General features: G+C 39.1%; 1 protein-coding gene across 1 annotated transcript; it reads left to right on the top strand.

Moving 5' to 3' along the window:
- Nucleotides 1–2,291: 2,291 nt before the first annotated feature.
- Nucleotides 2,292–26,057, top strand: LOC103357339 (uncharacterized). Its single transcript, XM_008281862.1, has 15 exons — nt 2,292–2,367; nt 2,453–2,580; nt 6,614–6,739; nt 7,857–8,012; nt 11,163–11,301; nt 12,432–12,601; nt 13,123–13,257; nt 13,376–13,561; nt 14,479–15,242; nt 16,508–16,650; nt 17,027–17,248; nt 17,903–18,142; nt 19,056–19,189; nt 19,794–20,117; nt 20,231–26,057. The coding sequence occupies exons 2-15, from the start codon at nt 2,524–2,526 to the stop codon at nt 23,564–23,566; spliced, it is 6,132 nt and encodes a 2,043-aa protein (XP_008280084.1). The 5' UTR covers nt 2,292–2,367; nt 2,453–2,523; the 3' UTR covers nt 23,567–26,057.
- Nucleotides 26,058–27,933: the final 1,876 nt, after the last annotated feature.

The raw sequence follows: 27,933 nt of genomic DNA on the forward strand, positions 1-27,933 counted from the left end.
TGATGATTGCGTTTCTAGCTTTATGTGTCTTATGGGCTTCCGTAGATCTTCCGTATAGCGAGATAGTCCACATTGTAATTCCTTGCCTTGCCTCCGAGTGTTGCCCTCGTCTCAGTTCTCTACTATCTCTGGTACATTTGTGTTGAGTGTAATTTTGTAAATAAATTGTTCTGTTTGCAGTCTCTTTTCTGCACTTGGGTCCCTGTACAAACTGTGACACTCAAAAAATATTCTACACTGCTCAAAAAAAAAAAAAGGGAACACTAAAATAACACATCCTAGATCTCAATGAATGAAATATTCCAGTTGAAAAACTATTAATTACATAGTGGAATGTGTTAAGAACAAAATAACATAAAAATGATCAATGTAAATCAAAATTATTATCCCATGGAGGTCTGGATTTGGAAACATACTCAAAATAAAAGTGGAAAATCACATTACAGGCTGATCCAACTTCAGTAGAAATTCCTCAAGACAAGTCAGAATGAGGCTCAGTCATGTGTGTGACCTCCATGTGCCTGTATGACCTCCCTACAATGCCTGGGCATGATCCTGATGAGGAGGCGGATGTTCTCCTGAGGGATCTCCTCCCAGACCTGGATTAAAGCATCAGTCAACTCCTGGACAGTCTGTGGTGCAATGTGGCGTTGGTGGATGGAATGAGACATGATGTCCCATATTTGTTTAATTGGATTCAGGTCTGGGGAATGGGCAGGCCAGTCCATAGCATCAATGCCTTCATCATGCAGGAACTGCTAACACACTTCAGCCACATGAGGCCTAGCATTGTCATGCATCAGAAGGAACCCAAGGCCCGCTGCACCAACATATGGTCTCACAGTGGGTCTGAGGATCTCATCCCAGTAGCTAACGGCAGTCAGGGTACCTCTGGCTAGCACATGGAGGGCTGTGCGGCCCTCCAAAGAAATGCCTCCCCACATTATTACTGACCCACCGCCAAACCGGTCATGCTGGAGGATGTTGCAGGCAGCAAAACGTTCTCCACGGCGTCTCCAGACTCTGTCACGTCTGTCACATGTGCTCAGTGTGAACCTGCTCTCATCCGTGAAGAGCACAGGGCGCCAATGGCCAATCTGCCCATCTTGGTGTTCTCTGGAAAATGTCAATCGCCCAGCACAGAGTTGGGCTGTAAGCACAAGCCCCACTTGTGGACGTCGGGCCCTCATACCACCCTCATGGAGTCTGTTTCTGACAGTTTGAGCAGAAACGTGCATATTAGTGGCCTGCTGGAGGTCATTTTGCAGGGTTCTGGCAGTGCTCCTCCTGGTCCTCCTGCACAAAGGAGGAGGTAGCAGTCCTGCCACTGGGTTGTTGCCCTCCTACGGCCCCCTCCACGTCTCCTGGTGTACTGGCCTGTCTCCTGGTATCTCCTCCAGGCTCTGGACACTGTGCTGAGAGACACAGCAAACCTTCTTGCCACAGCTCGCATTGATGGGCCATCCTGGATGAGCTGCACTACCTGAGCAACTTCTGTGGGTTGTAGACACGCCTCATGCTACCTCTAAGGCTGAGAGCACTGACTAAATGCATAAGTGACCAAAATATCAGCCAGAAAGGATGAAAACAGAGAAATAGTCTGTGGTCACCACCTGCAGATCCCCTCCTTTATAGGGGTTGTCTTGCTAATTGCCTCTCATATCCACCTGTTGTCTGTTCCATTTGCACAACAGCAGGTGAAACTGATTCACAATAAATGTTGCTTCCTAACTGGACAGGTTGATTTCACAGAAGTGTGATTGACTTGGAGTTACATTGTGTTGTTTAGGTGTTCCTTTTATTTTCTTGAGCAGTATATATATATATTTTTTTTTTTAAAAATACGACAAATATGTTATTAATATACCAGAAAATCTTCTCTTCTGCTTTTCCAAATGACTAGGAAGTTTCATTTTTTCATAAGCATGCTCTCTTGTGTAGGAAGCTGCTGTATTTGATGCATAGACAACAGTGAATTCATTTCTGTGTACATGAATCTCCACAAAATCATTCTCTTTCTCCCTGCCCTCTCAAAGAATATAATTTTACTGCTACGTGTTGTGGATAGACTATTGTTTAAATCAATATCGTAGAAAATCTGCTACCACTGCATTAAGACAAACATTTTTTTTTTAGAAAGGTAGCATTTTCTGGGAAAGTTGGAGAGTTTTTACAGCTTGCTCTACCTGTCTGTCCTTGTCAGTCCTGTCAAGTGATATACCCTGAGGACATACTTCGACCTGCTATGTGGCAGTGAACAGCCACACCTTAAAGTTTGTCAAGCATGTGACAGCCTAAGTTATAAAACCATGGATGAAACTAGGGGAGGGGAGGAGAAGGGGCTGCACATCAAGGAGTGGTGTACAGGTATGAAGAGAGGGGGGGGAAACTGACATAGGTGTGTCTGTAAAAAAACATTATTTATTGCTCATTTGTTTTTCGTTTTTGGCAGTCTAACTCAAAGTCCTCAGCTCATACGGAGAGTAACAACAGGCTGGTATATGCTGCAGGCTTCCTGCACTCATGGCTCGGTTCTCCCTCGCAGAAGTGGGCCTGCTGCTTCTGTTAGTGCTGGCCTTGGTGAGTATTCACCCTGAAACAACTCATAGAGACTAAGTTCTTACTGGAGCAGGATTCATTTTTTAATGGACTAGACTTTACTTGATTAAATGTTATTGTTGATCATGATAATCACTTAAGTAGATGTGATGCTTACTTGCTCAACTTTAATCATTTTATAAAGCCAGGTGTAGGGTTGCAATCTATATGCAGCAGATTTCTTTTCTTTTTTTTCTAAATTGCAGCAGCAACATCAAAATATGTATACAATGCCTCATAACTAAATAATGCACTGATAAACAAAAACATTGGCCAATTGGTGCAGCAGTCAGCGATGAAAAAGCAAACAGAAACAAACAAACCAAATCCAGAACCTAAATATTGTCTGAAAACGAGTAGGCCAAAGTTGAACTTATTAGCTCCTACCCGCTACATGTCTGTACACCTTATATCTTACTGTTTGCATCATACCTCGTACCTTTATACCTCTTTACAAACCTCAAGAACACGTTTACTGTTCCACATTATCATATTGTTTTATATATATATATATATTGTTTATAAACTGTTTTATAGTTGTACTCATATTGAGATCGTCGTCCAGACGGTTCCATAAGTTTACACAAACTGATAAACATCTACTGTTCATGATGGTGCGAGCAAATGTTTTTTTTCTCATAGTTGCCAATGCTGTTTCTGAACATTTGTTGTATGTTATTAGGGAGTAACTTGTTGATTGCTTCGGACATTATTTGCACAGTTCTAAATTTACCTAATCCATGAATTTTAAAGTATTTCTTTTGGAAAATAATATATTAGTGTGCTCATCATATCCCACATTATGTACTATCCTAATAGCTTTTGTTTGTAACATATTTGCTGGATATAATGTAGTATTATATGTGTTACCTCACACTTCTGAAAAATAGGTCAAGTATGGTAAAAACAGTGAACAGTGTAATGTATAGGAGGCTTTTGAATTCAGAGTGTATTATGTCTGTCATAGTAATAAGAACATTTTTGCCAACTTTGCTCTTATATATTTTATATGAGGTTTTCAACTAAGTTTGTGATCCAGTACCACACCTAGAAATTTATTTTCATATACTCTTTCAATATTAGAGTTATCCATCTTTAGCTAAATTAAAGAGTTGTGTTTGTTTGTTTGTTTTTTACAATTGGCATAAATTAGTTTTTTTTTGTTTGTTTTATTTTTCAGATTAAATGATAATTTATTCCTGTTTTAATTTTGCCATTTCTGACCTTAGATTTCTTGCTACACAATTATCATCTTCACCCATTGTAGTCCCTTTTATTTAATTTGCTACTTTTGGTCAAACACTTAAAAAGAATTTATTAAACTCATTTACAACGGTGTTATTATTATTTATAGTTCTATTATTGCAAAATATTGTGGGTAACTTTCAGGTCGAATTCTATTTGTAAAAACACTATTCAATACTTTACATTTGGCCTTAATATTGTGTTTATTTTTCTTCTGATATTACATGATAATATTTTTTGTTAAGAACTCTCATAGTGTTCGTTAATCTTTTCTTATATGTCTTATATGTGTTTTCAGCTTCTGTAGTTCTCCTCTTTATAAATTCTCTATATCGAAAGTCTTTCCTGTTACAAGCATTTTGAAAACACCTCCTAATGCAGGGTTTTCCACTATAGTTTTGCTTTTACCTTGACTATCTTGATAGGACCATATTTGTTGTATAATCTTACAAATATACACAAAAAGATCTCAATATGCTGTGTTAACATTATATTCCTTGTAAACCAAAATCCAGTCTTGTGGAAGGAATTCACTTTTAATGTTTCCATAGCTGTTTAACTTTGCATACACTTGTATTTGATTTCCTTTGTCCATTTACTGTCTTTATAATTATGACTGCAAACTGTGAATACTACAAAGTGGTCAGTAACATCATTTACAAGTAATCCACTAACCATGGAATTTTCTATATTATTAGTGAAAATGTTGCCAAACCAATTCATGTCAGGTCATTTTATATTGGTGTATAAACCACAATGAAATAGCGTTGCTGTTTTGAGATGTGCCTGAACTGTGCGGTTTTGTTATAGAGACAAAGATGCAGTACCATTTGAAAAGCTGTGGCCTGTCTGTTTGCCTGAAAAAACTACAAAACAGCTTTTACATGTTGGGATATAAACTTACTTAAGGTTTTATAGCCGAAGAACAAACTTTATTAACCAGTAATAATGATTAATTGAAGTCAAGCAGAGTCACTTTAATTTAACGTTAATGCCCAAATTTCCAAATTTAAACCAAAGGGAATTTTAACATAATGCGTGCAAATCAGTCAATCAAAAACATACACATACATAACTAAAAGGGCTTTTTTAAAATTTACACTTTGACAGTGAAAAAGGAGTCTAATAACCCTCAGTAATAACATTTTCTTTTGCCTCAGAAGTTTAGGCGTACACTAATATGTTTTTTGGTTTGTTTGTCAAATACGTCAAAATTAAGTTCATACATTTTAACATTACTGTACTTTAAACCTATTTTGCGTTTTTTAAAATTTATTTATTTTGTATATTTTTTTATTAACAGTCAGTCTAAGGCCAGGAGTACAATTCTGAATATTACAGTAAAGTGCCAGCATAGCAACTTTTCCTGTCTGATGAGTCTAAGGGAAAAAACATTTTCATTTTTAGAAGTGATTCTGAAGACGACACTTAACTGTGTCAGGCAGGGCATTCCACACAGTAAAACCTGCTCACTTTTAGCAAAAACATGAGGGTGGGAACAACTAGGCATGTGTTTTCAACTGAACCAACTGGAACGGCACATAATGTGCTCTGAGCCTCGGGGTGCTTCCATCTGTGTGGCTTTCTTAAAAACACAATACATGAGCCGCAGAAAGAACAAAGAAACTCTCTATGTCGTCACATAAGTAGGAAACGTGGGTAACAATAGCAATAAAAAGTACTGGAATGCAAAGTCAGGAAAAATATGAAAACATTAATTAGAGCATTAAAGATTTTTTAAAAAGGGAACAAATGTAAACAAGTAAATTGGAAGTAAAATAAACTTCAATCAAAAACTTGAATTGCCCTAAGGATAAAACTGAGTCAAGCATTCGATCATGCATCATGCTCTGCTTGTTATTCCAGGTTGCAGGTGTACACTGAATTTTCTGATCTCAGTAAACACAACCAGTAACTGAAGTGTAATCTAATTTTAGCATGTTTCGCAACAGGCCACATTGCAGGACAATAATTAAGTAATGTAAGAGGCTTAAAAAACAGAAAGGGCCTTGTAAAGAAATAAAGCCCAATGTCTGTCAGGCCAAACTACGGCAGTGTCTTTCTTTAAAAAGTCGTTTTGAACAAACACAAACTGGCTAGTCTTGCTCAGCCAACATATTCTGCAGGAGCAAATTTACCTGCCTAACATAAATATTAAGGTTAAGACTACACTATTGTATATTTACAAATTAAAATATTATGAATTTCTTTTACATTTGAGTTTTTACAGCTTGAAAGATAGTCAACACTAATTTACATGAGAACTTTGAACTACTATTTTTTGTAGCTTAAATATAAAATATCAGTACAATGGGAATACATTTTTAAATATACGTTTATATTTTGATCACATACACTGATCAGTCTCATTTTTTTGTGTCTTTCATCAGTCAGTAAATATTGATCTACAAATTAGCTCATGAGGAAAATTCTCATCTAATATTAGTTTAGTTTAGTATTTTTTAATGGCTGTTAAGAAGCTACTAGTTTTTTTTTCTGAGGTCTGTGGTATATCTTTACAGAACATGCTATCTCTCTGTGCAACAGCCTGCAGCTATAGACATGTCTCAGAAGCATATTTTTGCACTTCAAGTCTACTTCACTTCAAGGCCCTTCAAGTTCAGTCTTTTACATGGATAAATATAGTACAGAAATGATCTGAAGTTCAATACTGTGCCTGAGTGCTTCCTGTGTAGACAGTGTAACCAACCATCCAACCAACAGCACTGTATCACAATACTGCTCACAACAATCTCCTGTCTCTCTTTAGATGGTCAGTGCTGAGACAAGCAAAAAGAGGGAGAAGACACTGAGGAGGAAGAAGAGAGAGTGGATCCTTCCTCCTTTCAAGGCGCTGGAGAACACTGACTACTCACATTTGCCGTTCATTGCAAAGGTTATTTGACTTTTACTCATCAATATCTCTTGTCATGCAATACTATGGCTTCCCATAGTATTGCGTGACAAGTTTCTGTCACATTATAGGCTGTTTTCCCACTAAACCTATAGTGAGAAAGAACATGTTTCTACTTGAAGAGAGACTGCTTCAGTTACTCAGATCCTCAGCTTTGCTTCTTTAGAGAATTTGGCCCTAAGCTACAGACTGATACATGTTCTCAAAGATTTGCTTTTTCATGGTGTTTAAAGAGCAGAAAAAAAAGAAACTTATTTTGCACTGAATACCATTTTGTCAGAATAAATTTGTCCTCTCCTTAACAGAAAGCGTCACAGGTTTATATGTTACAGCTGAAAAAACACTGTGACAAGTAAGGTCAGAGTGGATCTGCCGCAGTGGGAAATTCATTCATTTTCTAAAAGGTTTCAATAGCCTCTTCAGCTCCAGTATGAGCAAAATATCAGTGTTGAGATGCAGTTTTCAGCCATCAGCAGCATGACATTTGATGTTTGGAAAATGATGCATATTTACTGTTTTCAATAGAGTCACATGAGAACTGGCAATATCATGCTTACGTCTGTCCCTTATCTGTGTAGCTCGAGTTGGGTTTCAATTATCTTAGCTTAGCATAAAGCTTGGATTAGATTCTTGTAATGCATGTCATTACAAATGTGAATTCCAACTAAGGGACATTAGTCTACTACATTTTCATTTGGTAAAGAGTTTTATTAAAATGCAAAATATCTGGGTTTCCAAATGCATGCTCATATAAGCCTAAAAGTTTTTTAAATTTCTGCAAAATGTGACCTAGTAGTTGTAATCACTTTAATTTGTGATCAATATATGGTTTATTCCTAAAGGAGTAATAAAAGACTTTTTATGTGGTAGACCGCTGATTTGTGGTAGATCTCTGGTTGACATTTTCTCATAGCAATGGCTGAAGAGGTTCTTATAGTGACATTCAACTATAGTCATAATATAACAAAGTGTGTGCTTTATGAGATGATACATTATTTCTTAAGAATATCACCTTTAAAGTATTAAAATGGATAGAACCATGGACAGAAAAATAAGATGACACTTAAGTGTTTCCTGAAATGTGTGTTTTATTTTTTAGATTCGCTCTGATAAAGCAAAACATGCAAAGATGGAATATTACCTCGCTGGACCAGGAGCTGACAAACCACCCTACAACCTGTTTGTGGTGGACCATGACACTGGGTTTGTACGCATGACTGGTAAACTGGACCGGGAAAAACATGCATCCTACAATGTAAGTCTGTCTTTAAAGGGGACATATACTTTTTTCTCTTTTTTTAATTTTCCCAACTGTGAGGTGAATGTATTTTAAAATGCTGGCTGTAAATCAAAAGTCGAGGTTTCTCTTTTCTAAACACAACTTCCTGTATCTTTATGACTCCTAAAGAGACAAGAATTAAAATAGAAAGATAAAAGATAAACAGGTATTGCAAAAATGAAAAAAAAGTGTTCCATGTATATTAAATGAGAGATATCATGCTAAACAATATTTTACCACAGTTTTCACATATTCCCATTGTTTTTAAACATCATTCCATGTTCCCAGTGCATCTAGAAATTTTGAGAAAAGACCTTGCCCTCGCTTCTGTCCTTTCCCCATCCAATAAAACATATATGCCTTTACAAACCATTCTGGTTTGCAGTCTGTTGTGACGTAAACACTGCCATACCTGGTTAACAGAACTGACCAAGAGCCACCCTCATGCATTTTTGATTTTAAACCAACAAACAATGACAGTATGTGTTACTGTGTTCATGTCACTTTTTGTGCCTCAGAACAACTTAAACTCAGTCGGCTTTTGCACTTTGCATTGTTTGCGTTGCTCCCGTTGTCTGTGCTTGCATACAGAGAGCATAGAGAGTGAGACCTTAAAACTGTAAGGTCTGTACCTTACTATGTTAAGCACTGTGAGATGTCATATGTTGTGAAGTCTATAAATAAAATTAAATTGAAATTGAATTGAATACTGTATACTTTCTCTTATATACAGGCAGTACATAAGACAGTTTTGGTCTTTATAGAAAGATGTCTGTTCATAATGGGGATGAATTTTTGTATAACTCAGTTGTTTAGATTGTATTAAGGCTTAAGGTTTTGCATAGTTAAGGGCGTGGTAGCTTTGAGTGACCAGTGGGTGCCATCATATGACAGGTCATGTGCTAGAGGTGTTTGCATTGCCTACCTCAGCTACACTCCCTCTCCACCTCTTTGTTTATTTTAGGATTAGCTGGGAGTGAGGAGGAATCAAATATTGCCAACATGGTGATGGCCTGAGCCACCACAATAAACTTTGAAACTGCTTTCCAGGAAACCTATGGGTGATGTCATGGATGTGTCATCCCTCTTTTTTATTTAGTCAATAACCTCAACAACCTAATTGCAAAAATTTGTGACTCTCCCTTACATGGTTGAGAAAATCATATTGACAAAATCTGTCCAGAGACAGGGCTGCACAGTGTCTCAGTAGTTAGCACTCTCACCTCACAGCTAAAAGATCCCTGGTTTGCATAGCAGTTAGGACACCTGGGATCTTTCTGTGTGGAGTTTGCATGTTCTCCCTGTGGTTCTCTCTGGGTTCTTCAGCTTCCTCCCACAGTCTAAAAACATTCTGAGATTAACTGGTGATTCTAAATTGTACTGCGATAGACTGGGAGGACTAAGAGGAGTATACATAATATATAAGTGACCATTTACATAATGGATGGATGGATGTCTATGGGTGCGCATTGCGTTATTATTGTTTAATAAATGACATTTTATCGAACCCAGTTGACCAACTACATTTTTTGGCTTCATGAATGGAATGCATTCCTATGCTGGTGTGAATGCACTGTGAAGGCAAACGTGAAACCTCCACATATGTACAGTACATTTGACCTATATGTATTTGATAGTTTTTACTACATTAGATGAATACTCAGTCTTTTTGGGTCAAGCCACACCTATGTGAAATGACAAATACACACTTACAAAGTTTTATGACTATATTTTGCATGGTTGCAATGCTGTCATGTTGACAAAATTCAAACATACATAATGTGTGGCAGTTCCTGCGATAGTTAGTGTCTCCAGGACCACATTTTTCCGTGATGGCATACACACACACACACACACACAGACATACACACACACAGACACACACACACACACACACACACACACACACACACACACACACACAAAGACAAGCACACAAGGTGACACACACACACACCATGCTGTCATAGCTGGCACTGAGTGTTTCCAGAATTCCCTGGGAGACCAGTTTGTAGCATTCAATACTTATTTGAGACTCTGTCAGATTGTCTNCACACACACACACACACACACACACACACACACACACACACACACACAAAGACAAGCACACAAGGTGAAAACAAGTCCATCCATGCTGTCATAGCTGGCACTGAGTGTTTCCAGAATTCCCTGGGAGACCAGTTTGTAGCATTCAATACTTATTTGAGACTCTGTCAGATTGTCTTCTGATAGAAATGAATAGAAGTTATTTTTGTTGTCATTGCAGACTTGCAGTGAAACTATTCAGTAATCTCTTGTGCATTATAAATAAGTACAAAGTTTACAAGTAGCTTGAAGGAATTCCTAGGGGCACTCAAGTCCAAACTGTTAGTGTGAGTGTTTGGCAGAGTTTAGTCCTCTTATGGCTCTGGGGTTAAAACTGTTTATCAGTCTCTTTGTATGGTATTTGATGGATTTGAAGTGTCTGCCTGAGGGTAGTGGGTCATCTCCTCCTAAGAGAAGTCCAACCACAGCCATGTCATTGACAAACTTAATGATGGTGTTGCAGTTACAAATGGGGGCCACAGTCATATGTGTACAGTGAGCAGAGGATGGGGCTGAACCTGGTGTTCAAGGTGGGTCAGCGCAGTGTGAAGAGCATGGCAATGGGATCCGTTGTAGACCTGTTGGCTCTGTAGGCAAACTGGTGTGGATCGAAGGTGGGTGGGAGGCTGGCTGTGATATACTTTAAGATTAGCCTGTCAACGCATTTCATAATAACTGGTGTGAGGGTACCGGACAGCCCACTGATGACTGACTTTTTTTTAGTGTTCAGCTCTTGTTCTATAAGTTTGTTCTGTTGGCCTGTTTCCATCATCAGATTGTAAACAACAGTGATTATGTGCAATCTTGGTAATCTCACCATCTGTCGAAGTTTGAGAGAGAAACCCCTCATGGATATAAGGGGCTCATTCTAAGTGAATTAAAACATTTATTCTTATTTTTTAAGTCATTGTACACTCAAAACATAATTAGCATTTGTTATTCCATTTCTGAAAATGAACCCCCCCAAATTCTACACACCTTCAAAAGACTGATTTTAGACTTTCTGACCACAGTCTGTCTCTTTCGTGATACATACAGCTAACAGGCATTGCTAGATACACAAATGGAACCAAAGCAGAGGATGACATCCCACTGACTGTCACAGTTGTGGACCAGAATGACAACCCACCTTACTTTGAGCTGCATAGAGGGAACATCTCAGAGGCAAGCAAAGCAGGTAACACAGGACTTTAAGCACATTTATTCTCCTTCTGTTAGTGATGTGACCCAATATCTTCTGCCAATGTTGGTAACATTTTCAATGATTTCACATGAGAAATGTATGTATTCATGCATTTGTTCTTGCTTTTTTTTCTTTGGTTTTAAGTGGTCAGGAATTACCTGGAATAATATGTCACATTTTGTGTGTGTGTACCAGTCAGAGTTTAGCAGCATTTCAAATACTTGTCAAAAGACAAAGATTAATGTCCCACACTTAAATATTGCAACTCTTAGTGAACCCAGAATCTGTCACAATCTAGGGTAGACAAATTTAAAGTGAAAGCTAGTTTATTGTCGCAGAGAATGATGATGAGAAGCTGGAAGGTTGCTGGCAAGTGAGGAGGCAGGACTGACATTGTGCTGAAAGCTGGACTTAGCACAGAGGGTTAGCTGAGAGAAGCTAGGCCAAGTGGCATCCAGATAGCAGGCAGCGGAGCTGAGTTTGGGATACTGGAATGGTTCTATGTTAGCAAAGGAGCAAGGTTACCAGAAGCACGGCTCATTCAGAGTGGGGTCCAAGAGGTGTAAAATGTATGAGTTCTAGGACAGAAAGCAGGGGTGACCAGAGTCAGTGCAGGCTGTACTGCAAGGAAGGTGGAAGATGTGATGTGTCAGGGGATCTTAAGGACTGAAAGCATCTTCAAAAACTTGTAAATAATTTGCCTCAAAGCATACGTATACTGACAGGTAGCAGAGACTGCAATCTGTAATACAATCATAGTGGCAGTGGCAGGACTGGGTTTTTTATAGAGGTCTTGATTAAGGAACTGGCTCTGCTCTGATTCAGCACACCTGTCTCGCACACAGAGCTCATTTCATTTCTCTATTTTGAGCCATCTCATGCCCTCTCTCCTTCTGCCTGTGACCTCAAAATCAATCATAGCACTATATCTGTAGCGGACATCTGTTATGCATCTTTTCTTCTAGTTAATTACAATATTTTTTCACAATTGTAACTATAGTCCATCATATCACATTTAAACACAGTCTGCATATACTGTATGTATGTATGTGGATACTTCGTACTGTTTAATGTGTTTGATGGATTTTGCTGAGATGATCCTGGTTTGTTGTGATCCACTGCAGGAACCCTTGTAATGCAGATTGAGGGCAAAGACAATGACCAGGCTGGAACACCTAATGCAGAGATCGCTTACAGCATCATTAGCCAGGAGCCAAAGAGCGCAGGGAACATGTTCCGTCTCGATTCAAAGACAGGCAAGCTGTATGTCAAAGAGCCCACACTGGACAGAGAGGTAAAGCTGTCTCTTACTGCCCCCATAATAAAACACATGGCATATAAGATCATTTTAGAAGTTTCATAACTACATGACTGTCTGACAAGTGTAAGTAATAACAGATTTTATTTTGACTTTAGTCAGTCATTGAATTTGAAGGGGATTAAACATGATTCACTGTTTGCACTCTGTAACCATTAGAACAACTCACAAGAAAAATAATGGAATCAACCTATTCCCTAAAGTAATGGTTTCCTACTCCAGATCACAATTACATCATTTGAATTGTGTTTGAATTGTGTTGTTTTGACTGAACTTTAACTAATCCTTTATGCTCTCCAAAATGTCATAATTAAGAGCTTATCAAGGTTTTGCAGCTGTGCTTTTTTTCCCTGAGCTACTTTTTGATGCTGGAAAAACAGGGCTAATCTAATCCTATTAACTTCTGTCACAACATGCACCATATAATTACATTTCATCTGTTTACAGTAGAACAGATGTGCAATTCATGCTTCTGATGTGATGTTTTTCTCTGACAGACTATTGACTTCTACAAGCTGGTTGTAATGGGAACTGATATGGGAGGGGCACCAGGGGGGCAAACTGGTACAGGAACTGTGGAGATCAAGATTCTGGACATCAATGACAACTTCCCTACTTTGGAGAAATCTGAGGTAAAACACATGTCCTACTTGTACACTACAGACACACACACATACACACACACACAGTTTTACCATATTACTGTTTTTTACTGAATGCTGAATGCTTAAAATGTTGTTCTGTTTGCAGTACGCTGGCTCAGTGGATGAAAATGTTGTTGATGTAGTTGTGATGAAAATCAAAGCTCTGGACAAAGACCTTGAACACACAGACAATTGGCTGACTAAATTTACAATTGCCAAAGGAAATGAAGATAATCTCTTTACCATCAAGACAGACGAAGAGACCAATGAGGGTATCCTGATGCTGGTCAAGGTATTGACATTTGTTTGATGTAACTTCAAGCATTTTAAAGGTCCCATATTGTGCCCCAAAATATTGACATTCTCACATATTGCCCAAAGTGTGTCTTTCAATTTTTCAGCTCAAAATAATGCAAAGATGGTTAATTTTATCACAACTGTACAACCCCTGGTTTTAGCTCTGTTCTAATGTCTAGTGTCTACTGCTGGTTAATATGTCTAATGGGCTGTTTTTTAGTCATTATTTTACACTAATTCGTTTCTGTGTCTAACAACAGAAAGAAAAATATAACTAGACTGTACTAAAATACCCAATATGTGACCACAAAGAGCAGGACAGACGTAAACAGTGAGGATCTTCCTAATGTTGTGTTAAAATTTCAGTCAAAAGTAAAAGTAATCCACTGGATCTTCATATGCCCAGATGCTGGGCATGCATAAAGACTCTTGTGTTCACTCTTGCATCCAACAGTAGAACATTTGGTTAACTTTTCTTGTGGCTGAGACATTTTAGAGTTAATAGAGGCATCTCTTAAAAGTGAACACACCTGGTGGACTGTGAAGCAGCTGCTCTTTCTGAATGGCTCACTTCGGAAGAAGAGGGCAGTGGGGGAGCAGGATTATACAAAGTTTGAGCTGCACCATTGATAAGTCTTTCTGGTTTTAAAGCTTAGAGGCTTGAAGGGGGCTTGAGGTATGGCAGAAGCAAACATCTTATTTTCTCAGCTTTTATTTTACACCACCTAGTTTATATAACATACAAAACACAATTTAAAAAAAAGGATTTTTTTACTATATGGGACCTTAAATTTGTTTTAATTTGTGATATCGTAAACAGCACTGGGTTGGTATCTTACATGTGTTTCCTGCTTCCTATTTCTTGCTGTCTTCTCTCACAACCTCATTTATCTTCTGGCCTGGACCAAACAGCCTGTGGATTTTGAAGAAGTCCAAAATCTTGAGCTTGGCATACTCATTGAGAATATAGCTCCTCCTGTGAGGGGTACTGCGCAAATGATGGACGTGAACGTCAAGGTTGGAGAGGGTGGTGCTCTGGCTACTGGAGCTGGAGCCGGAGCTGGAGCTGGTGTTGGGGCAGACCTGGGAGTAGACATGGGGCTGGATGCAGATTTGGGTCTAGATTTAGATTTGGGTCTAGATGCAGATTTGGGTCTAGATGCAGATTTGGGCCTAGATGCAGATTTGGGTCTAGATGCAGATTTGGATGTAGATGCAGAAGTGGATCTAGATGCTGACCTGGATGTAGGGTTGGATGGTAAACTTAAACCTGATATAGGGCTAGGCCCTGGAGTTGGGATTAAACCTGGTGTTAAGCCTGGTGTTAAGCCTGGTGTTAAGCCTGGTGTTGGGCCTGGTCTTGGGCCTGGTCTTGGGCCTGGTCTTGGGCCTGGTCTTGGGCCTGGTCTTGGGCCTGGAGTTGGGCCTGGAGTGGATGTTGGCCTTAAGCCAGGTGTCAAACCAAAAAAGCCAAAAAAAAAGCCAAAGCCAACTGCACCAGCAAAAAGCTATCCCATTAAGATATCAGTAAATAATGTGCCAGAGGGTCCTGCATTTGTACCCACCATCATGGAAGTTCCTGTGTCTGAGGATCCAAATGAGGCACCTGAAGATGGAATAATCGGCGTTTTCGCTGCTGTTGATCCAGATACTAAAAAAACGGCTGAAGATGTCAGGTTAGTCAAGTTGCTGTAGTCTACAGCCAAGCCAGCAACCCTTTATGACTGTACTTGGGACTTATGTTTTACATGTTTGTAATGTTTACCATGATAAGGATTTTAGTTTAGTGTGTTACTATGCTAACATTTGCTAATTATTGTGCCAGACAGAACTGAAATTTTGACCCTGTGACAATGCATATAGCTTTAAAGACATTTCACTCAAAACCAAAACTATTGACCTTGCACTGTAGGAAAATTCAAGTAATCACCAAAGTCATAGGGGCATGAAACTTAAATCAAATTTTCTGGCAATCCATTCATAGGTGGTGAACAGCACCTCACAGCTAGAAGGTCCTGAGTTTGAATCTTGGCCCAAGGTCTTTCTGTGAGGACTTTGCATCTTCTCAATGTGCCTGCTTGGGTTTTCCTCTTACAATCCAAAGACATCCATCCATCCATCCATTATCTATACACCGCTTAATCCTCAGTAGGGTTGCAGGGGGGCTGGAACCTAATCCAAAGACATACTGAGGTTAATTTGTGATCATAAGTTGTCCGTAGGTGTGGATGTGAGTGTGCTTGATTGTCTGTCTCTCTGTGTGCCCCCGTGATGGACTGGTGACCTGTCCAGGGTGTCCCTTGCCTTTGCCCTAAGTCAGCTGGGATAGACTCCAGCCCACCTGTGACCCTACAGAGGATGAAATGGTGTATAGATCATGGATGGATGAACAGATTCAGTGGGTGCTGACATGTTTCACCCTGCGCTAACCACCTTGATGCAAAGTAGGGATTTGCACCAAATCTGCACAGACAGTGGAATCTTGGGTGCTATGTTAAAAGCACCTCAAAAATGGCAGTGATAAAATATTGCCCCCAGTTGTTAGAATAGCATAGGGCCATTTAAGATATAGTTATGCTCTTGCAAAGAATTCGATAGGAAGATTCACACCATTAGCTAATCATAAGAAATTGAAGAAAGGATAAGCAGCTACAATGTGTTCCTGAGCTTGAGAGGCATTTGTTTGTGAATGTTGATCAGTGCAAGACTTGTTAATGTTTTACTGAATTTAGATACACACATAGAAGTGAGATTATTGATCTTGTCTCCTCACTCTCAAAGAAATTAGGCATTTTTACCAAAAGGTTGAACTAATGATTTAATTGCTATAATATTGAGCATTATGGGCTGTGAGGATTAACTGTGTACAGATGATGGATGGAGCATTGTTCATTTATTGCTAATTGTTTCTTTTTCTTCATACATATACGTTGTGTTTCAGTTATGTCAAAGCCTTTGATCCAGACAACTGGTTTACGATAGATGAAGAAACAGCTGAGATTAGACTCAACAAGGTACCAGACAGAGAGTCACCATTCTTGGTGAACGGCACCTACATTGCCAAGATTCTGGCTATGACAAAAGGTAACACTCTTGTCAACACTAATGCTTTATTTCTGCTTTGTTGACAAATTTCAGTTTTAAGAGCATCTGTCTTCACCACTGAAGGACTTTACTTCTATGCATGATTTATTAACTGTAGGTTTCTGAGTTTCTGAGCAGTTCATAAATTATGAAGGGTAATTTATGAAATTAAGTACACCGATCATGGCAGAACATGTCAAACTGCTTTGTTACTCAAAGTGCACCAATCACAGAATGAATAGAAGCCCTAGAGCAAATAATAACTGATGAAATGTTTTGATCACTGGTTTGACATTTGCAGTGCCGTGTATTTTCATTGTACTATATCCTTACAGTCTTTGTGCTGGTTGACTAACTAAGCTGTTGTCACCATCAGACATGCCATCAAAGACAGTCACAGGAACAATAGCTATTCAGGTCAAAGACTCGAACGACCACTGTCCTACCCTGACAACCACCCACAGTGACCTGTGCTCTGATGAAAAAACTGTTATTGTAACTGGCTTTGATGAAGATGTTAGTCCCAACGGTACTCCATTCACATTCAGAATCATACCTGAGGGTACACGAGGCAGCTGGGTTGCAGAAGTCCTCAATGGTAAGAAAATTAACATCCTTGAACTTTGAGTGACAATTTAAAGATTCAGGATTTTTATGTCCAGAATTCAAAGAACAAGAGAAGAAAATGTGACAAGTGCTGACAAGTACCATCAAACTGTAGCTTTGATTGTGTATAGATTTTAAAATTGTAACTGGCAAAGCTAAAGGGAGTTTAAAACCTGAAATATAAATTCCAGATTAATACTGAAAACTTCATTGTGCCTCTGAAAGTGCTTGCAACCTGGTCAGTGTTCATTGTTGTTCTCCTGTGTATCACTATTATCACTATCACAACCAGTTTGACAGAGTTAAAATACAATTTAATATACATGGGTGTCTGGCACACCACTTCATCTTTTTTCTCTGTACTTTGACTCTACCATTATAACTGGTAGAGGCAGATAACAACCCACCCTGAGTCCTTGTATGTGTCAGAAATTTCTTGATATATTGCCATGACGTATGTTGTAGTTGCAATATATAAAACTGAAGTGAACCAAAGTGAATTGAATTCATGGTAGTATACAGTAGTGAAAGTAGCCGTAGTATTACTGACGGCCAAATTACAACGGCTAAAATTATGAGTCATATTCCTAGTAATAATAAGAACATAATGTGTGCTTAACAGCTGTCTATGTTTTGTTGCTTCCAGAAACTAGTGCTGCTTTTCATTCTACTGAGGCGCTGTGGCCTGGCTCATATGAGCTGCAGGTGGAGATATTGGATGCTAAAGGTCTTTCCTGCCCAACCAATGAGATTTTTACTGTGGGTGTTTGTGACTGTGTGGAAAGAGATGACTGCAAATTGGAGACTATTGGAGAAACAACTACATCTACTGAGCTTGGTGGCCCAGCCATTGGCCTACTGTTTATGGCAATGTGCTTACTGCTGTGTGAGTGGAGCTTTAACAAATAGCCAGTAATAATGTGCATAACATAGCATTCTTTGTATTGCAATAGTAGTGCTTATATGCAATGCTAGGTAATGGGAAGCCATTAAGTGAAGTCAGTGAACATTCAACTATTGTGTATTGCATTGCTGCATTAGGTTAATGACACAATAATTTATGTTTATGAAGAACTTGATTAAGATCTGTCAATCTTGTTTTTGCTTTTGTGTCTTGCAGCAACCCTGTCTCCACAAAACTATTTTCCAATATTACTAAACTGCATTCCCTTTTATGCTATGAAAAAACATATATTTTGTCCTAAAACAAATATACTTTTACATCTGTGCCATAGCAGGAAAGAGTTCCAGTTTGAAAGAGCCACAAAGTCCACATAAGAAGGTAGAAGGGGAGGATGAAAGCATTTAAGCCAGTGACTGAACCCTCACGGGAGACCGGGCCCACGTCCCGTGTGGGACTGTTATTCTTCTCTATTTCACAAGATTACTTTCAGTTTTCACTTGATGTTTGGTTAGGTTTAGGCATCAAACTGCATGGTGAGGTTAGGAAACTACAATGCTTTGGTTGACACTTTAACAACAAAAAAATATGTTAGAAGCTTTGGTAAATTTAGGTACCAAAACTACATCATTTAGAAAAATGTCATGGTTTGGGTTAAAGTCTGACCTATGTACAACATATTTGAAGTTTCACCTCTATTTTTGAGTTTACCAGGTGACGAGTGTTGCCCCATCTAATATAGGATTGGTTGGCTAAAAAAGGAATAACAGTAAAGCAATAAAACAAATGGCGTAATTAAGAAATGCATTTAGTTGTATAGGAAGGTCATTTTTAGGAGACTGGGTTGCTTGCAGTGAAAATCTTTTTATCCATCTGAATTTGTTTTTTCTCTGTGCAGTCATACCACTTCTCCTGGTATTCTGTCAGTGTGGAGGAGCAAACACCATATTTCCAGACCAATTTAGTGATCTACCATTTGACACCAAAGAACACCTGATATCCTATCACACTGAAGGCATAGGCGAGGATAAGGTGGGTTTCTATTTCATGGGAAGAAATTAAATCCCTCCATTCCTAATTTGGTTTAATTTACCAAATGTAATTCTAGTATTATTGAAAGTGAACTTTTAGAAAAGCGATGTCAAAGACAAAAGGTGGTTGAACACAGGATGGTTTATCAATAATGGGATGTCATATGAACATCTCGTCTCAAACATTTAAATTTGGTTCACATGAAGACAAATAGGAAAATCTATACCCAGTTTTAAAAAACTGATTAGTCCATTTATCTGTCTCTTTTTATGAAATAACTGCCATACATTCTATCAGACAATTTTCTAATGGCAGCTGGTAAGTGTCTGTTGCCAGTAAGTTGGACCAGTGGTTCTCAACAGGGAGGCCACGGCCCACTTGGATGGCACAGAGAGCTGTCAGGGGGGCCTTGAGATGGCTGTGAAAGTTATTAAGAAAAATACAAAAACATATTCTAATGACAAAACAACAAGAGAAACTATTTAACTAAACAAATAGTCAATCTGTGCTAATCAATTTGCTACCACACCCACACTGTGAAGTGAAATCATACATAATATGCATTCATAGGGAATATTTTTGTTCCTTCTTTTATTTTTTTTAGGAAGTTCCACTCCAGAGTGTCCCTATTTTGCTTGGTACCCAAAGGAAAATAGAGACAGCACCAGCACCAAACTTTAACACTATGCCTTCAGCAATGAGAGACATTCATCATACAACAACCTACAATGAAACTATGCAGAAGTTTCAGGAAACCTCCCAAAATCTGATGGAGATTGACGACGCATACGGGTTTTCAAGGGAGTCGTTCAACTACGTCAATGACAGTGCTACATTCAACAGGCAAACACTTGGTTTCCAACATACAACAGCTCTGTATGAGGATATGGCCCTTCCTGATTCTTTCCTCAATGATTACTACTCACAGGTACTATGTTGGTTTTGCATGCAGTCGTTATTTGTCACCAGATCTTCTACATACACACTTGCATTGAAATCGTCTTAACACTGATGTTTATACTTTTTCTTTGGCCCAAACAGAAAGCTGTGTGTGCTGTACCCGTGAAGGATGGTCTGCTAGAATATGATTTTGAGGGCCAGGGCTCCTTTGCTGGCTCATTGAGCTGCTGCAGTCTTCTGGATTCTGACAATGACCTGTCGTCCCTCACTAACCTTGGGTCGAAGTTCAAGACTCTGGCTGAGATCTGTTCCCCTCCTAGAACAACACCCGAACTGACACACACAACTACACGTGCTGTCAAAACCACAGTTGATGGAGTAGAGCCAGTTTTAAAGTCCAAATTTGAGCATATTGTTGACACACAGCAAACAGACATAAAGACCAAGAAAGTTATGTCATCTACTAACATCTTAAAATCATCTGTCAGTACAGTAAGCACTGGTCCACCACCAATGGCAGTTTCTCATTCCAAGGTTACAAACACCAGCCATTCCTCTAACGTTACTCATTCTGGTACACTGCCCTATCCACCTCAAACAGTTGTGCTACAGCAACAGCCAATTTACTACACTACCAGCCCTGTACTGCAACCCATGAGCTATGTAGTTCAACCACATCTACAGAACACTGTTCTGCTGGCAGATGGGTCCCACGGAGCAAATTTTCAAGGCCTATATGTAGTCAGTGGTCCCCAAAGTCCTTCTGGACTTGTAATAGGTGGACCTCAAGGCTCTCCTTCTGGACTAATCATCCAACACACCGAGAGCTCCAAAAGCCCCAAAAGTCCCCAAAGCCCTGCTAGCACCACCAGCCAAGTCAGCCCCACCCTGTTGCTACCTGGTAGCCCAGATGCATCACTGTGCTCAGTCCCGGCCGAGGGCTGGAAAATAATTGGGCCAAATTCAGATGGCAATTATATGTTAGTCAAGAATAACAGTAGTCCAGATGCAGCAGAGGGGTTGGGCCCAGGCTCATCTCAGGGCATTTTGCCTGGAGGTGCTATCCTGGTGAAAGAGGCTGCTCCCCCTCAGGGGGTGTTAGGTTTGGCAGCCAAGGGGAGTGTGTATGGCAGTTTGCCAGGTCATGCTGCTACTATACAGGGGGGTGATGTTGCAATAAATAGGTATTTGGGGCAAACATGGATTGGGCAGCCAGGGCAGATGGGGTTAGGACCAGCTGCTGTTTTGAGAGTTGATACCGGGCAGCCAAAAATGGGGTTGGGACATGTAGGAGCACTGAAGGTAGAAACAAGACAGGCTGAAATTTGTCCAGCTGGACTAAGTACACTTGGAATTGAGCAGGTCAGCATTAATCAGTTCCAAGGAAGTCACCCATTCGAGAAAACCACTAGTACCGCTAGTATTCCCAAACCATGTAGACAAGATTCACAACATAAAGACAAGGCCATTAAAGGCTTCACATCAGATGATAAGAATCCAAATGAGGTGATCAAAGTTGCATTTGATGATAGTGAAGGTGTCCAACAATATCTAATACAAACATCAACCAATTCTTCCATTATAAATCTTGAAGAAAATACTGTAAAGTCATTATCAGAGCCAGAAGTAGTTCAGATATCAGATGAGCCATGTGACATAGTGGTTGAGAAACGAGAAGATACAAAAGACAAAACTGGGCCTGATCAATTGCATAAAATCACTGAGATTCCAACAACCAAATTTATAGATGTGATAAATCTGACAGCAGGACACATTTATCCAGAAGAGAATCCAGAAGAGTTGAATGCTCCACAATTAAGAAAAGAGAAAAATCATGTCCCTCCTGAAACTTTTTCTGGGGAAAATACATCTACGGTCACTCAGATTACTTCCACAGAAGATTTCCTACCTGAGGCTGATGTCACTGATTTAATTCATAAGGATAAAGAAAGGGAGGAAAAATCAACGTTTCCTGAGGGAGCAGACTCCACTTCGACATCAGACCACGTCAACAATGTTGATGATCAGACATGTGATAACACAGCACAAAGTGGGGACAGACAGGAAACAGTTGGGTCAAAACATCAATCAAATAAAGCCACAGGCGATGATGAAAAGGAACAGGAAAAAAATGCCTATCCAGCAGAGAAATGTGTTTCAGACTTAAAAACAAATCAGGCTATTACCACTTCTTCTAGTATCCAGGCAGAAGACAATAAGGTGGAAATGTCAACCATCACCAGTGAGGTGACAGAGCAGGAGCAACTGTTTGAATCTAAAGACGAACTCACTGCTGTGGTTGATGAAATGTTAGTGACTTGTCCAAATGAGATTCTGACAGACACTGGGAATGAGTCAAAAGAGAGGCCCATACTTGATCAGAAGGTAATGGAAGAACAGGCAGATCATGGTGAAGGGAGCACTACTATGACTAAGCAAGAAGAAAAGTCCAACTTGACATTAGAATCACCTGAAAATGTTGCTGAAGTAGAGGGCTCTAATGTACAAACCATTTCAACATCAGAGCAACATTTACCCACAACAAAAGACAATAACTCTGGCTACAAAGAACCTGTTGATGATGTACAAATTATAGAATCAGCATCAGTAGATCAGAGCCCAGCCAATGCAGATTCAGGCAGTATAAGTAATGAAGGGAAAGAGGAGAGTATTTTGGAGGAAAGAGTGTCACGACAGGGGTCTAGCGCCTCCAGTGACCAAGATGAAGACACTGAAAAACAAGAGGCATTGGCGGCCATAAGTTTGCAGATAGAGGATAGCGTAATGTCAGATAACAACATTACTGATGAGGAAGAAAATGAGAATGTTGTGGAGGAAATGGCGTCAACTGTACAGCAAAATATAAGCTACTCAGCTGACCAAAAAGAAGAGAGTGAAGAAAAAGATGCATCAGTCACAAGTTCCTCAATGCAAACGATTGCAGACAACAATATATGTTTTGAAGAGAAAGGGGAGCAAACTGTGGAAGAAGCTGCTTTAGCGGTACCTCATCTTAGCATTTCAAATGACCAAGATGAAGAAATTGAAAAAGATGCAAAAAGTGTAATTTATCACACTCTGTCGGAAGACAGCATTGATGAGGAAATGTCACCTGTACAGCATATAACTACTATGTCAGATGAACAAGATGAAAACTATGAGGACGAAATGCGTTCCACACTTCCACAAGTACAGGACAACACTGTCTCAGATGAAAGTGCAAGTGATAAAGACAAAGAGGTGCTCCCCAAACAGCAAATGATTTGTGATGCATATGACCAAGAAGACAATGAGTGCTCTTACAAAATGCATGATGGAGATCAGGACATCATGACATCGTCTTTACATCACAATGTAAACATCACAAATGACCAAGATGAAAACAGTGCAAAAGAAGACATGTCAAGCATCAGCATAGAGGAAAAAGACATTGAGTCTGGCCAGTTTACAGAGGAGGCATCACAGACTGACTGTTAAACCAGAAGAAGATTCTCATTATTAAGTCAACGTACAGAAACAAATAAGGTTGTGGCAATGCAAAAGTGATGGTCAAATCAAGACATGCCATGCAAAGTTAATACACATCATGTAAAGCAAGGAATGGACGCTTCTCAGATAGAAGACATAGCTCTGTATTATATGTGCAAGGACAAGAGAATGTTAATCCAGAGTTAGTGAGGGCTTGTAACATGGAGGATTTGGACGATGTGGTCACATCTTCAAAGGAACTAAGGGTATCCAGAGTGGCCACAAGTCAGGTATCTATGTCCACCATACGCAAAATGGCAAGATGGCATCTAGAGAAGTACTTGAGAGTAAAATGACACATTCTGATAACCAGAACACAGACATAATTAAAGTTAAACAAACTAAGAGTGGAGATCTCACTTTGGAAACAAGCAAGGTTTTGACCAAGATGTTACAGATGGATTAAATGACAGCACAAATAATTTATCTGATCAGGTATTAATCCTCTGAACCCCAAAATCTTTCTTCACATCCAGAAATTGTAAAAACAGAAAGAATCACTTTTTGACAGTTCTTGAACCCTTCATTGTGTCAAGCCATTCTACTGAAAACCTAGCCTAACCAGTTCTAACCTTTGGTTGTTGATATTTGAACAAAATAACTTTGTTTTACATCTAAAACATACATCTAAACTGCTTGGGGCTAAGATGGTAAATAATACCAAATACTCAGTTTTGAAAAAAGATCCAGGAGTAACAAATGCCCTCAGGCTGGTGTCTCCCCCTGGCATTATTAGATCACTTGGTGGGGGGTGTTTGCCATTTCTGCCAGCCCGGTTTCCTGAAGGAAACTGCTTTAGGCATACAGAACACTTCAAACATCAGAGAGATTTTTAATTTCTGACTTACTTGTTGACTGCACCCACCACCCTTATATCAAATAGCCCCAGCAGGTCCGCTGTTACTTTATTCCACAGAATACCTAACAGGCAAGTGGGCCAAAAGACCGAACAACAGAAACCAACACAGGAATGTTATTTAGCTGTTGCCGTTGCCAAAATTGGCCACCATAAGCTTCCAAACCAAGTGTGGCTGTAACAGCAAAATCCCACACCCTTTCAGTTTAACAGTGGTGTTGCTATTGAGAAAGGAATAAATGTGATATTTCTGCTTTTATAATGTACATGAGCTCGCTTATAGTAGAATTAGACATTTTTGACCACATAATTTTGAGGTAAATTCTTAGATGTAATTTAAGACTTCGAGTCATAGGTGGAAAAGTATGTAAAATAGTAAATACTTACGTAACATGTCACATAACCAGAAAACATTCAAAATTCAAGTCAAGCAACTGGCTGCTACTATTCAGTCTACTAAAGGACCTTTATTAATGATTTTGGTGGTGGGTAAGATGTTTTCAGTTTTGTTTGTTTTGGGGTTTTTTTTTGGGGGGGGGGACCCCTGACCCCTGACCCCTAATATCACCAAATGTGTCTTTCATTTTAAAATACAACATTTGAACTACAAGTATTTCTTGTTACTTTCTGTTAACTGAAATGTAAAAACAAAGCATATTCTGGGTGTGTCTTGTAATTACTAAATGGACATGTTTAACTAGTTGAAATGTAAACCAGAAAAAATATGTTGGAGTTGGTGAACATACTTTTCACATCTGGGTGTAGTGTATTAAAGCAAAACTACGATAATTTTATCTTTTTTCATCTCTGCAATTTCCATAATTCATAAATGATCACTACCGTTTGTTTGAAAAAAAAACAGTGGGAATGGGATTGCCGAGTGCTGCCATTATTTCATTTAAGAAGTCTGTCAGTCTGATACATAATGTACTTTGTCTTGTGTAAAGTAAGTGTGCGCTGGGTTTTACATGTCAGTGCTATAATGCTTTATTTTCTTTAGCTCTCTTTTTGAAGCTGATATTAGGATGGAGTGGTGACAGAAAAGTTATATTTGTACTAATCTAAGGCACCTTGAAGAAAACACTTGTATTGTACAATATAATCCATTAACAACCTATGAGTGGTTTGTGTGTTTTTGTCTAAGGGTTAGAGCCAAGGTGTCTACAACTGTTACTATGCTGGTTTCTTTCAAGTTGCAGTTGTGGCTAGATTTTTTTGTAAAGAAATTAGCAGCAAGCAATTGATGAAACAGATCCTTGGACTATACAATAAATGAGTAGGGCATATGGACATAAATCTAATGGAAGAACCAAAATCCTGTGAATTCTTAAATTCTTAAAGTTCTTGAAATCAATTAGTCCATGGTTGTTAAATGCATTCAGTGCTTCTTGATTTTTAAGTATGATACACAGGTTAATTTAAGATTTTAGGGGCCTCTGTTCCCTCTCATTGGGATTTTTGTTCGTATTTGACCAATAGGTCTGTTGAATTGACTTTGAGCTTCTCTGAAGTTCAGATATTTAATACCTGACTTGTCTGTAAGCAAATGAAGCAAAAAAGGACTGTTAATAAAATGGAAAACAACTCTGTTCATGAGCTAATTTTCAACCTACTCATTATAATTTGATAATGCTCAAAGAACCATTTATTTCAAAAGTGACTTAAGAATGATTTTAGAGAGGCTTCCTGCTTAACGAGTGGCTATCCTGAGAATGGTTCCTTTAAGAATCTATTTTTGCTACAGTTCTCTGGTGCACCATTTATAATGCCTAGACAATTTTAATGCTTCTTTGAAGAAACTCTGGGGCTCTTCAAAGAACAGTTTACAGAAATGGTTTTTAAAGAACCTTTTGGGTTCTATGTGGAACTAAAAAAGAAAAAAAAAAAAAGAAAAAGAAAAATGTTTGGTTCCAGTAAGCACCTTTGCCTTTCTTAGTGTAGACACACAACGATAAAAGTCCCTATATGCAGACCTAAAACACTGCTACTTTTTGGCTAGACAAAGCAAAGGAGTTTGGGGACCAAAAAAGAGACTAGAGGATTATGGAATAAGTGGTTTGCCGGTTCGCGTCCTGGTGGGGGCACCGGAATCTTTCTGCGTGGAGTTTGCATGTTCTCTCCGTGCAGCGTGGGTTCTCTCCGGGTTCTCCGGCTTCCTCCCACACAGTCCAAAAACATGTTGAGGTTAATTGGTGATTCTAAATTGTCCATAGGTGTGAATGTGAGTGTGCTTGGTTGTCTGTCTCTAAGTGTAGCCCTGTGACAGACTGGTGACCTGTCCAGGGTGTCCCCTGCCTTCGCCCTAAATCAGCTGGGATAGACTCCAGCCCCCCCGCGACCCTCGTGAGGATTAAGCGGTGTATAGATAATGGATGGATGGATGGAATAAGTGGTCAGAGCAGAACAGACGTGGACCAAGAGAAAACACTATCAAAGGCTAGAACAGAGGCATTCTTTGAATATATTGCAGTTGTGTGTTTTGTGCTAAAATTTGTTAGTGAGAATCTTTGATCTAACCAGATGCTTTATTGTATACATGTAAAACACTGATGGATTGTCGTATATACATTAATTTTTGGCGTTAAAAGTAGCATCACGGCAGTTTTCCATAAAGACATACAGTCGCAAAGGAAAAATGAGTTTAGTTTAGTAAAGGATTTCCCTTTTAACATCACTGTTTCGTGTCCAACAAATCAGCCTTTGCTGCATCAGCTGTACGAAGCAACTCCCAGGTATAGAAGGTAGGATATAAAAACTTTGAATCTCAACATTTGAAACCAGAAAGTCATAGACAGAACGTTATAATTCCATGTAATGATACCTCTATCTGTACAGCCTGCCAAGGTCCTTACAGCAAACAAACAATAATAATAACATTTTGTAAGTAAATATAACATGCATAAAAAGACATCAGAACATACAGAACATACAACCCTAATCAATGAGCTGTCTTGTTCTTGACAGCAACGGTTGTGTGTCTTTGTAGCTGGGTTTGCTTAAATTAAAGGATGAGAATGTCTGAGGTGTCTTGTTCCCATGTCACCTGAAATCAGATCTGTTTTGCCCTTTAGGCAGAACAGATCACATTCATCAAGTAGCGTGACACTTCAAGCTGCAATGTCAGCATGCATTTGATTGGCATAGATGCGTTAAAAACACATTGGCATAAATACCAACAACATAAGGGCAAAAACTTATTTAAAAATTCCCACCTGTCAACATCAATGACGAACTGACTGTTTGATCCATGATTAAGAGGATGATGCCTCTAATAAACCTGTCATACTGCATTGCTGTAAATAACAGAGAAGAGTCATTAAAACAGACTACTCATTCCTCACATTGCTTAAAGCGATGCAGTCCTTGCTTGGACTGAGTACACTCCCTAGTGCCACACCTTTCAATAGTGAGGACATGAATAAAAACCTTGTTCTGTTCATTATGGAAAAGACAAAGAAGC

Source organism: Stegastes partitus, unplaced genomic scaffold (genome assembly GCF_000690725.1).
Source record: "Stegastes partitus isolate 25-593 unplaced genomic scaffold, Stegastes_partitus-1.0.2 Scaffold248, whole genome shotgun sequence".
Taxonomy (NCBI): Eukaryota; Metazoa; Chordata; class Actinopteri; family Pomacentridae; genus Stegastes; species Stegastes partitus.

Coding starts and splice junctions, on each gene's coding strand:
- LOC103357339 (XM_008281862.1), top strand. CDS start 2,524: ATGGCTCGGTTCTCCCTCGCAGAAGTGGGCCTGCTGCTTCTGTTAGTG. Junction 15,243..16,507: donor AAAACGGCTGAAGATGTCAG/GTTAGTCAAGTT, acceptor GTTGTGTTTCAG/TTATGTCAAAGCCTTTGATC. Junction 18,143..19,055: donor GGCAATGTGCTTACTGCTGT/GTGAGTGGAGCT, acceptor TTCTCTGTGCAG/TCATACCACTTCTCCTGGTA.